Raw genomic sequence first — 12,397 nt, 5'->3', positions numbered from 1 at the left:
GTCAGCTTCAACACGTTCGTGTACGAGCTTGCGATGGATTTCGATGGCTTGAGAGGCGGCTTGCCGTATCCGGGAGGGAGGGGAACGTGACTGTTGCTCCGATTTTGCAACCGCTTCAAGCAACAACTTGAAAAGCGAACGCGGACGAGACAAAAACGCCGTTGACGCAGAGGATATAAACTGAGGTTCCAACAGAAGTTCAACCAGATGGGCTATTATCAACATTTCCAAATTATTTCCGAATTTCGCCATGTCAGATTGAGCCATTGGTCGATTATTATTGGGCCAGATGGATTCCAGGCCACTCTGGTTGGCTTGAATTGAAACACCACAAACTACCAATTGAAAAAAAAAACAAATACAAAAGAGAACAGGTTTTCGACTTCGCGACACTGACAGGCCCAACAAAACTGAAGCTTCCTCTAAAGCCGCATATTTTATCTCTCATCGACTGTATACGATTTCCTGGATACTCTGCTTAGAGGACAACGCTTCACGTGTCATATGTTGTCCCTCATTCACAGACGCACGCATGCACACACATACAAAATCATTGGGATGGAACGGACATCACTAGTTTTGTCGTCCTCGATAGGGCATGAAAGGTGCCGTCGATGCGAATGCTACCACGTGACGTGCCATTCCACGAGGAAAATATGCACCACGGGCGCACGTCAATCATCGGATGTAACGCGTAGACACCGAGTTTCGAGCGAGCAGCAGTCGCGTAGCCTGTATTCTTGTTTTTTTTCTTTATTTTTGCTTGCCTAGCTATATATACAGTAACACAGGACATCTTTCTTGCGACCATCCCGCACGCTGTCACACGGCAGTCAACTGCAAAAAGCGCCGCGTCTCTCCGCAATGGGAGGCTTAGGCCCGGCCACCTAAACCTGCTGGTTTCTTATAATAAAGTTTATTGCTCCTCCTTTTCCTCTCCGCTGGACGCACCCGCCGTTGCTATAGGTCACGTCCGCATTTTTTTTTTTTCTCCGGTGATTATCGTACAGCTAGATTTCTTGAAATTCAAAGTTTCTCCTCCTCTATACCATTCCTTTCCCCTCTCTCTTTCCCCAGAGCAGGGTAGCCTACCAGGGCTCAGCCCTGGTTAACCTCCCTGCCTTTCTCTTTATGTTCTCTCTCCCTTTTTCATGCGCTTTTCGGTAGCTAACCATTTCACTTTTAAGCTTACATAAACCACTATGTCTAATATTCTGTGAGGTTTCAGGCACGAAAACCAGCATATGTGATTATGAGGCACGCCGTAAGTGGATGGCTCCGGAAATTTCGACCAGCTGGGGTTCTTCAACGCCCCACTGAAATCTCACAGCACGCGGGCCTCTAACATACCGCCTCTACTAAAATATCCGTGGCCGAAGATCGTACCGGCGACCTTCCAGTAAGCCATTGAGTACTATATGACCTTCCTGTGGAAAGCCACAGCTGTGCATTTCCCGTGGGCTTTGCGCCTGAGGTTCTTGCTTCAAAGCCACTATGGCAACTGCGGCCACAGATCACTGGGTCAGGGCTGCTCTTGATAAACAAAAGAAATTAAACAAATTGCCATTCCTTCACACCAATCACAAGATTGGCTGCCAATCGCATCAACATTGCTAACTATCTAAAAAAAAAAACGTAGATGCATTACCGATTTATGTTGCGTACAGTAAAACAAGTGCTCATGGATTTGGTGCAGAACAAATAAACTAATACAGCGCAAGCACTGCGATTTATTAAATATCTTAAATTTTAGTTAATTTTCTGGGACCGCGTTTTCGCGAAGCTTCATACATTATGGTTATTAATAGAAAAATGTCAACTGATCTTGAAGTTCTCGACATATAGCTAATGTTGAAGAGCGAACTACTTCGTGAATTAGGTCCCAGAATCAACAGCGAAGGTGTGATTGCCTCAGTACAACTTTCGCACCTTGTTGAAGATTTCTCCAATTGAGATAGGATTTAAATTTGTTTCACGAATGAGCGACACTACGTTGCTATAACTGAGGTGGCGCCAAACAATGAATGTCTGTTTCACAGTAACAAATAATACCGAATAAAAATTGTCGTGTTGTGTTCAGAACTTATATCTTGGAGCAAAACATCGAACTTTTATACCCAAGCATTCGGAAACACAAAATAAATAACTTGAATCGGGCCCGCGAACCAACGTTACCGAACTGCACCTTCGCAAAAGAAAGAGCTAAGTGAACAGAAACCTCGAAACAGAGCGACACACTGTACCACGCGTGGCGGGAGAAAGTTATTACTTTAGGGGCAAACAAGGGCGAACCACGAAGCGACCGCTCAAACAATGCCCACATACGGTTCCCACCCCCTAAACAAACCACCCCGCGCATCTTCCTATAAGGGCAAGAGCCGGACTACACAATAGGCTACGCGCGAAATTTTATTACTTTCCCTTTCTTAGAAACACGGCGATGTCCGGTTTACGACACGGACAGACTGGGAAAAAAGAGCGCAACGCGAAGATAACCCCGCAGACGAAACGGCGATCCATTTTCACTTGTCTTCCGCACGGTGTTTGTCTTTGCCAACCGGAACTGGGCATATGTGTATACGGATCATGAACGACTTGTTTGCACAGCGTGAGCAGGGTAGGCGCTCGTTAAGACGTTCGGGCACGATTCCAGCCACGGAGCTCACGAACTCGAGCAAACGCCCCCCGGGTCTTAGCGTGTAGCACGACGAACTACGTATACCGCGATGCGGGCGTAAGCCTAATCACGTGATAACGTTAGAAACGACTCAGCTGCATGATACGCGAACTATGTTTTGGTATAGTGGCCTTGGGAAGGGGGGGATGGATGTAATAAGAAAGGTTGGAGGGGGGAGGGTTACGTGTCAAAATAGTGCTTCGGAAAGGAGGTTATAAGAGAGAGGGGGAGTCACGTGATTTTTTCGCTACATCACGAGTTGCGCAGAAGCTCGTCTTTTGGTGAGCTGGTGAACGCGGAACTGGGTCTAATAGGCCTATTCTTCTCACCGCTGGGAAGCGTGTGTGCTTTGAGCTACACGAAGCGCATGTAAGGGTGAGTGTCTTTTACTGCGCAAGGCCACAGTGCATGAGCTTCAGGAAGACAAAAAAAAAAGAATGGGAAAGAAAGAGAAGAGAAAGAGCAAAACGAAATCGTGCTATTCGATTATGTGTATGGTAGGGACCACGTAAAGCGAGATTATCGTTTGTTAGAAGAAAACGAGATGCACGCAGACGAAAATAACGAGGAAGAAACAAACAAAAAAAAGAGCAGACGACATTGGCAGGAATGCGAGCAAAATGTGTGCAGACGAAAAAACAAATCATATTAAAAAAAGAAAGCAGGCAATAGTTCTAAAAATGGAAGTGCATGCAACCTCTAACCGTCAAGTAAGATTCTGCGAACATATGACAGAATTATTATGAAAAAAACCCACATTTCTTGTCCTGTAGTTTTGGGTGGGACGAAGATGAAATAGTTACACATACGACCGTGAAGCTACATAGAACAAACAAAAAAAAAGAGAAAACGGATGTGGACTAAGTGTAGGCAAAAGAAATCCGTGTTCACGATCTGCACGTTCATGAGGAGCAAGCAGCACGTGCGAGCCTCCATCCGTGAAATAAACGAACACGTAACAAACGAAGGCGAAAAAGAAATAGAGCTTAGTTCGCAGCGGGACACGTCTCTAAAAGGAATACCAGGTATATATGGCGCGTCCGGCCCCAAATGGGAGGAACGGAAAAAAAGCCACAGTGAAACGAACACGCGCGCCCCTCCCCGGAGAGACGAGTCGTTGTCAGTCCGTTCGTCTGCTCGCTCGTTCATCCGTCTGCTACTTCGCGGAGCAACCGTTTATTGCGCCGCATGGGGTACGAAAGAGGCAGAAGAAGATGCCGCTTGCATGTACGTATACTTGTATATACAGTCTCTGTAGAGATGAAAGAAACAGCGTAAGAAAGCTGAAACATAAGGACTCCCGGAGTAACGACTACGAGAAAACAAACCCTAGCAGGCTCGCTGTGGTTTTGGATGGCGGTACGTAACGAACAAACCTCAGTCGTGCTTCGACTACCCCTCTCTCCCCCTCCCCTTCCCTCATATCTGCGGTTCATGAGCACGCGAATGCCAGGTATAAGCGAAGAAGCACGGCGCGGCGACGAGCAAAGTACACAAAACGGCAGAACGGGCCAGAAAGCAACGCCATCTAGCGCAACAAAAAAAAAATAACGACACAACGCAAGCAGAAGAGCGGGAATAACAAGTTCTATAAACGTTAGGGGGGAGGGGGGGGGGCGAAGAGCCACGGCGGGAGCCGCCAGGTAGGCAAGCAGCCGGGAGGGGCAGACAAGGTAGGCAGCGAGGGGTGTGGGTGTTCTTCGGCGGCCGGCTACCAAGTTGAGTCGCTTGGTCACGACTTTCTTTCTGTACGAAAAGAAGTGAGCTCCTTCTCGTAGCTAAGCCTAATGCGCCGGCCTCTCCCCCCCCCTCCCCCCCATCTTACCGGTCCTCCAGCGAGCAGAAGGCCGTCTGCTCGTCGTCTGCTTTTGCTACCTCTGCAAGAAGAAGACCGTCTCGTCCACTTGTGAGGGGGCTCTTTTCGAGGGGGGGTCGCAAAGGAGGGATGGGAGGGGGGGTCTAGATAGGGGGTTAGGGTTGTTGTCGGTGGCGGCGGTGGTCAAATGGCTACCACCCCGCAACGAAGGAAGCCAGGAGGAACAACATACGGCAGCGAGTGTGGGAGAAGTGGGGGGGGAGGGAGCTAAAGTACGAGCCGGCTGCAAACAAGACGGTAGTGGATATGAGCTGAAGATGACCGCAGTGATGGAGGCAGGTTATGAAGAGAGAGAGAGAGAAGTCAGGGTTTACAAGCTAGTCGGCCACTTTCTGTTCTCTCGCCCAGTCAAGAGAGAGAAGTAGAAAGGAGAGTTGCTGTCTTGCCGAAAGTACGATCGCTGTTATGGAAAGCAAGCTCGAAGGCGGCCGGACTCGTGTCCAAGAAAGAGGGAAGCGTCTATAAGACACCGCCGTGCTGCTACAAGACGTGGACGCTGCGATGCGGGAAGGGAAATCGCGAGAGATGCAAGAGGATGCGAGCTTCTTCTCTATTCTTATTCTTCTCGAAATCGTTCTCGCCCGACGCAATGGGCAGCTAGCTAGATCCAGTCGGTAGCGTCATGCGGCCGTATAGTGGCTTCCGAAAGCACGACTTGTAAACGAAGCATGCAAAGATACAAAAAGGGCGGATGGAAAGTAGATGTCGGTGCGATATGGGGCTCGAAGCTTGCAAGGCCTGAGCTGGAGAGGTGATCTTCGTGGAGGTCCTGTTTTCGACGGTGCGTAGTACCAACCATCGGTGAGCAGAGAACATGGAAGGAGTGCGAGAGCGTGCCTAGTTTATTTATTGTTTTTTTTTTTATTTGGCCGGATTCGAAACAGCATGTTTTGTCTTACGTGTGATACACTAACGTACCCTTTTGCGTAATAAAAAAAAAAAAAAAACTCTACGTCGCTTCAATGTAACAATGTGTAAGAGCTTCGTGCATTGTAGCAATTTTGCACGATGGTCTGCTTGACGCACTGGTTTCGGTGCTCGGCTGCTGATCTAAAGGTCTCGGTTCGATCCCCACCACGGCGGTCACATTTGGATGAACGCGAATCGCTGGAGACCAGTACTGTGCGATGCCAGGGAAGGCCCAAGAACAACCGGTTCACGGCCAACATTTACGGAGCCCTCCACGTATAGTGCGTGCGTCGTAGTCACAGCATGGCTTCCGCGCGTGAAACCGCAGATAGTATTACTATTACTAAAGACGGTTCGCCGATGATTGGACAGTATACTGACGCTCTCTGTGATAGTTATAACGGATCGGCTCGTCAGAGCAATCGCCATCGCCCGAACGTTGTGCTAACTTCCTCGCAATTCCCAAGGCGTGAGCTTTCTCACAACGGGCGTTGTTCAAGGATGATGAAAAAAAAAAACTTGACTGACAGAAATGTTTGTACACACTAGTATAGAGGGAAGGAGTGGAAACTTAGGGGTTCGTTTTTTTTCTTGTTAAGACATAAAATTAATGATAATAACAGACGATGATGCCAAGAAACATACAGGAGACGTTATTAGTATACAGTAAATGTAATTTAAATGTGGAGAAAGCAAAGTAGACGAAAAGATAACGTGTTGCCTGCAGGGACCCAACCGATGACCTTCGAACAACGCGCCCGATGCTCTATTAACCGTGTTACAGCAGCGGTCATCCCCCCCTCCCGTCCACTTTATGAGGGTATATATATATATATATATATATATATATATATATATATATATATATATATATATATATATATATATATATATATATATATATATATATATATATATATATATATATATATATATATATATATATATATATATATATGTGTGTGTGTGTGTGTGTGTGTGTGTGTGCAACTAAAGCAGAGAGTGTTAGACAGCGCCTGAAATACAGATACATACACTAGTATGTAACAGAGAGATGAAGTCTATAGAGCGCACTTGGTTCAAGATGGCAATGTTTCTTTGTTATTGAAATAAAGGCCCATTACTGCGGGGTTCCAGAGGTGTATAGTGTGATATTACTAATATATCTCGAAAAGAAAAAAAGATGGTATGTAGATAAATTGGGCATGCCAGAAACAAGCACCAAACAATCATGCATATATACAAATACAAACGTTCCCCTCAAGCCATATCGCACACTCGAATACGATCGTACGTTTCGATCGACGTATAGATCAAAGATGGGTAGTTTCGATCATCGCCTGCCCCGGTCGATAGCCGCACGAACGCACTCCGAACACAACGCGAGAGAAATTTCGGGAATCGCGCAAAAACGCGAGAAAGAGACCGACATCGCGCACGCTATAGCGAGCGGCGGAGCACCGCATTAGAGGAAATTGATATTTGCGATTTCGATCAGATTATTGGTGCCGCGTTTGCGTCCGTGTTTACTTTGAGAATTACAGTTGAGAGCTGGGCTAGGGCCAGCATCGCGTTTTGAGCACGAGTGTGTGTGTTTACGTATACAAAAAAGGAGCTACCGTATATACTCCTGTAATGTCCACAGGGGTTCAATATTGCGAAAATTTTCTATTCAATTTTTGAATGGTTTTTGGCCGCCATTAGCCGTCGCTTCGACCAATCGCAGACCAAGCTAATGGCGGCTAAATGGATAGAAAAAAAAAACAATACTTCCTCGATTGCAACCCTGGTCTTTTTCTAGATTTGGGATTAGCCACCTGCAATTGGTCGCAGCGACGGCTAATGGCAGCGAAAAGCATAGAAAATAGAATAAAATATTTCCACGACTGCAGTATAGAGAAAGGAGTAGTACATTTACGCGATTACACACCTGGTCTTTCTAAGGGACTTGGGATTGAAAACCATGGATGCTAGGATGCTATGTCGTTACACAGATCAAAAAGACAGAACTTCTTGTTCGCAAATGTCTTCAGCGCCAATTGTGTGTAAACTGTGGTATTCGTCTGTTCAAGGAGAAGCACAAAAACAGCATTCGTTATTTCGCAGGGTTGCAAGAATACTGTTCCCGTCTTCTTCACTCATCACCTCCCCAAAATTCACCCCTGCCCCAGACGAGTTCTTCCTCTGCTGCGTCAGAATTGTTCGAAGTTCCCGTGGTCTGAAGTTTTCCTCCGCCGTTTTGAAAGATTGATTGATTGATTGATTGATTGATTGATTGATTGATTGATGTGTGGGGTTTAACGTCCCCAAACCACCATATGATTATGAGAGACGCTGTAGTAAAGGGCTCCGAAAATTTCGACCATCTGGGGTTCTTTAACGTGCACCCAAATCTGAGCACACGGGCCTACATTTCCGCCTCCGTCGGAAATGTTGCGGGATTCGAACCCGCGACCTGCGGGTCAGTAGCCGAGTACCTTAGCCACTAGACCACCGCGGCGGGGCGCAGTTTTGAAAGACAGTGCCTTGAAGGACACAAAGCGAACGTGTTTTGCATGCAGAAAGCCGTTGTTCCATCCTCACTTGGGCCCAAGATTTTTCGTTACTTTTATTTGCATCTATCGCGAATTTTCGCTGACGTAGAACACACTATTTTCGCTGACGAAACAGCAACGCCGACATCGAGATCTCTGCGAAACGAGATCCATAATGCAATCGCGTTAAGACCCTTGACATTCTTGCAACGCGCAACGAGTAGCACTGTTAACCCTATCAAAATTTGCGGCTAATACGCGGGCAATCTTTAAATACATTTTGGGGCGTGCACTCTGTAGCAAAGTTCTGCGCGCGGCCATTACACGAGTATACACGGGTATGTTGTACACAAACACACACACACACACACACACACACACACACACGCTTCGGCAAGGAATGATCGTTAGCGAGTAATGATCCCGCTATATATACCTCCCGAAATAAACACTGGGATCCCATGTCGCGGTGTAATTTGGCGTGTGCGACTGAATGAGCTGGGTTTCTAGAAAATTATAGATGACACGCAAAAACGAAACCAAGCTGCGCAAATGAACCGTGAGTGCAATGCTCCCATGCGTGCGCAGACATTATCGTTGTTTTTTTTTTCTCGAGATGTCTGAAAACGTAAATCATGGAAGGAAATCACGATATTGGTTGTGCTGCACGAGTGTGGAGTCTATAGTATGGGAGGAGGAGGAGGAGGAGGAGGAGGAGGAGGAGGAGGAGGAGGAGGAATGAATGAGGAAGGACAGGGAGGTTAGCTATAGTATGGGGTTTTGCAAATGCGTAAGGGGTAGGGGGGTGATGCTGATCGAAATGTCGGTCGTCGACAGCGCGAATGTTTACTTAGAAGAAGCGGATGCACCCCGAATTCTGGTCGGTTACACCCGCAGAAAAAAAAAAAGTGGACGCTTGGGTTCCATCTTCAAGAGCAGGTTATTATTTACAATAGTAGAGATGGTATTGTGGCGGCATCGAAGAAACATTGATTGTTAAGAAGAAGAAGAGGAAGAGAGCAAAAGCGGAAAGACAGGTAGGTTTTCTTTTTTCTTTTGACATTGCGCCTAATTAATTTCACAGTCAAAACACAGTAATCATATTCCCTTAATTTAGAAAATCTAGAGGTATTGACTTGCATTAACCACCGGCTTCTTGGCCAATCCCCCTTAGTGGGTGAGAGCCACAAAAGAAAGGAACAAGCAAGCAAGCAAGGTAGGTTAGCCAGTTCTTAGACCGACTGGCTACCCTGTGCTGGGGAAAGGGGTGAGGGGAATAAAAGATGTTAAAAAGAAATGTTGCGAAGAGAGAGAGAGAAATTACAAAAAAAAATGCGACAGATTTGATTGTAAAGGTGCAGAAGGGCCTGTAATTAACATTTGACGAATGTCGAAGACGACCACACCGTGTTTAAAAATTTCACAAATCGTATAATGTATAGCGGCTAGAAAAAAAGAAAAAGAACAATCTAAGAGGTCTCCTTTCAGGCATGTAGCATAAAACCTACTTCTGAATACGAATTCCATGCCTGTGGTTTTTACGGGAAACGGATTGACTGCCTGATTGATTGATTTATAATGAGGACATTTAGTATCCTTCGGTGACCTTAATTGGTTTCCGCGGGAACATGCATTATCTACTGTACAAGTCACAGATAATCTACATAACACGAAGGAGACGTTGATGTCGTGAAGAAACTATGTCACATTGCTTTAGAGGATGCTCAATTCGTAGATCAAACTCGGTGATAAGATGTGCGCCTGCTTTAAGAGCCAAGAGTCGTGTGCCAGGGTAAATAAACCGCGTGTCTTTTACCCACGTGACTTGGGACGACGCGAAGCGCGACTGTATGCGAGTCGATTGAAAACGGCTGGGAATAGCGCACCGAGACTTCGATTAACCGATCGTATAGTCAACCGGGTCACGCGTTTCTCGACCCTCGGCAATCCATTAATAAGACCGGATCAGCGGTCACGCTTTTTATCGTACACACGCGAACACACTGTGTGGTCGAAACATATTCGATGACGATCTACGGCACGCCAAGTATTAAGGGCATCAGAGTTCGCGAAGCTTTTCGTTCTCGAGCGCTCTTTCCCTATTGGTCGACCTGATGACACTTGAAACGGAGTGATTAGTTCACCCTCTGTATATACGTTGGGCTTTTACGGAAACTTTACGACAGTTGCACCAACGCGTTGTTTCCCCGCTGGTGGTGTGTGGTGACCTATATATAGTGTATGAAAGTTGTCCAAATCGTATACATCGACCGTTTCCACAAACCGACCGGCAATGCTGTACTCGGGTCAGTCTTGGGAAACATTCTTGTACAGAACATTCGGTCACATGTCGTATCGTCTGCGTACTAAATGTTGTCAAGTACAAACTTCGCAAAACACGAGCATTTGCACCTCGAAGACAGACGCACCAATGAGCGCGCGCTACTGGCTGACGTCATAAGCCATCCTGTTGGCGACTCCGCCTTCAAGCGACCAGAACATTCGAGGGAATATTTATTTAATCACGGTTGCAATCGGATGCCGCGCCTATGTCATCTGGGTGGGGGCTCTCATGCCTCTCTGAAGGGGTCATCATACCCAATTTTTGTTCGAACCTTTCAGCGCACTTGATAGAGAACATAATTCATACCGAGCATTTTTATAAACACGCGAGCGAGCCCGAAGAGTCTGCCAACTTTGGCGCACTCGCGGGCCGTAACCTAACAAGTCGCTTGTTTTGCGAGCATCTGTATTCCGGCTAACGACACTGGATTCGTGGTCAGCTGCACGTGCAATGAAGCTATTAAAGCTTTCTTAAGTTCGGCATTGAAAATGAAATAGTTTGCAGCTGCTGAAACTACAAGACGCACTACATGAAGCTCCCGAGTGACACACGCCATGGCAAGGTGGCGGGGAGCCAGCGACATCCAGGGCCCATTTCGCAACGGAACGAAACGAAAAGGCTTTGTTTTTGTCCTGCAGGACGCACTTAGCGCGTAGCGGGTGTTTCCCACGTATAGGTCATACCATGCGTTTTGTGCATGATGGCCTAAGCTGCCTATGTACCAAAAAAACCAAACCAAACCAAACCCACGTATAGGGACTGATTAGGAATACCTGGCGGCCGCTTCGTGGGCCTGCTCGACGTCTGGTCGGCGAGAAGTGAGCTTCTGAAGGACCTCCCTCACTTGCTTGAGGTAGAGTCGGGATGAGAGCTTTTACACTCCCATAGCACGTGTCCGCGCGGAATGCTCCTTTTGTGCAATCCATTTTTTCGCACATCTACGGACGCAATGGACCCTCTGCTTTCGCTGAAAACCACAATTTTGGTGGGTGGCCGTTTCGAAGACCTCCGAGGAAGTCAGCGACGACCTTACAAACTTAACTTGACCCACCCTGTACTTGACTATAACTTGACTCATCCTTACTTGACTCATCCTTACTTGACTCAACAACTTGACTCACCCTGTACGTAGAGCCTGACGATGTTCCTCCTCCCCTGGCGGTTGTTGACCACGCACTGGTACTCTCCGCTGTCCTCGGCCACGACCGAGCGGAAGAGGAGCGCACTGGAGCCGGGCACCAGGGCTACCCGGGCTCCGGCCTCGGGCGCCACGGTGACGCGCTCTCGGGTGGCCTCGATCAGCCGACGGTCTTCCTTCCACCAGGTCAAGTGGCGAGGCTGCTGACCCGATTGCTGCGGATGGTCCGGGCAGCGGAGCGTCACGTTGCCGCCGACGCGCACGAAGATCTTCTCCGCCTCGCCATCACCTGTCGAGGAACCAAGAGTGTCTCGTGAGGGACCAGGTAACGACAAGTACAGCGACAACCGACACCCCTCGACCGGGTTTAACATCGTCATCGTGCGGTCTTTCGAAACGTGGATGTCATTCCCGGATAGCAGTTCTGATTCATGTTTGATGCATAGATGGTAAGTTATAGAGTGATGGCCGTCGTTATTACAGAGCTTTATTGAAGGTTTTACGGGCCACGAAATGCACCACGTGTGGACCAGGCAGCAAGGAAGCGTCAAATGACATACCAGTGTTAACATAATCATCAAGCAGTAATATCGTAGACGCCACTTTCTGAGAGCACAGCCAGAAATTGTGATTCGGTTTGGTGCACGATAGCAAGTTATATAGTAATGCCCATAACTATTTAAAAGCTTTATTGAAGGCTCGAAGTAGGTGAAGAAGGACAGCACGTCAGCACCAAGTAGCAATAGAGCGTCCAATGACACAACAGGATTAACATCATCACCATCATGTGGTTAAAACGTGGATGCCACTCTTGGCTAGCCTATCCGGGAGTTCCGGTTCATATTTGATGCGTGATAGCAAGTTGCACAGTAATGGCCTAAATTCTTTAACAGCTTTATGCAAACTTACAGCTGATGAA

General features: G+C 47.2%; 1 protein-coding gene across 2 annotated transcripts in view; it reads right to left on the bottom strand.

Annotated features, from left to right (window-relative positions):
- Positions 1-12,397, bottom strand: part of Ptp99A (Protein tyrosine phosphatase 99A) — a 294,456-nt gene that overhangs the window by 147,357 nt on the left and 134,702 nt on the right. For both annotated transcript variants that reach the window (XM_037415618.2, XM_075873290.1), the window contains exon 2: positions 11,462-11,767. In XM_037415618.2, the coding sequence (XP_037271515.2) occupies positions 11,462-11,767 (306 nt within the window). The remainder of the gene's footprint in view (positions 1-11,461; positions 11,768-12,397) is intronic.

Source organism: Rhipicephalus microplus, chromosome 9, assembly GCF_043290135.1.
Source record: "Rhipicephalus microplus isolate Deutch F79 chromosome 9, USDA_Rmic, whole genome shotgun sequence".
In the NCBI taxonomy this organism is placed as follows: Eukaryota; Metazoa; Arthropoda; class Arachnida; order Ixodida; family Ixodidae; genus Rhipicephalus; species Rhipicephalus microplus.
The sequence above is the reverse complement of the archived record's forward strand: the minus strand, read 5'-3'. Positions and strand labels throughout refer to the sequence as shown.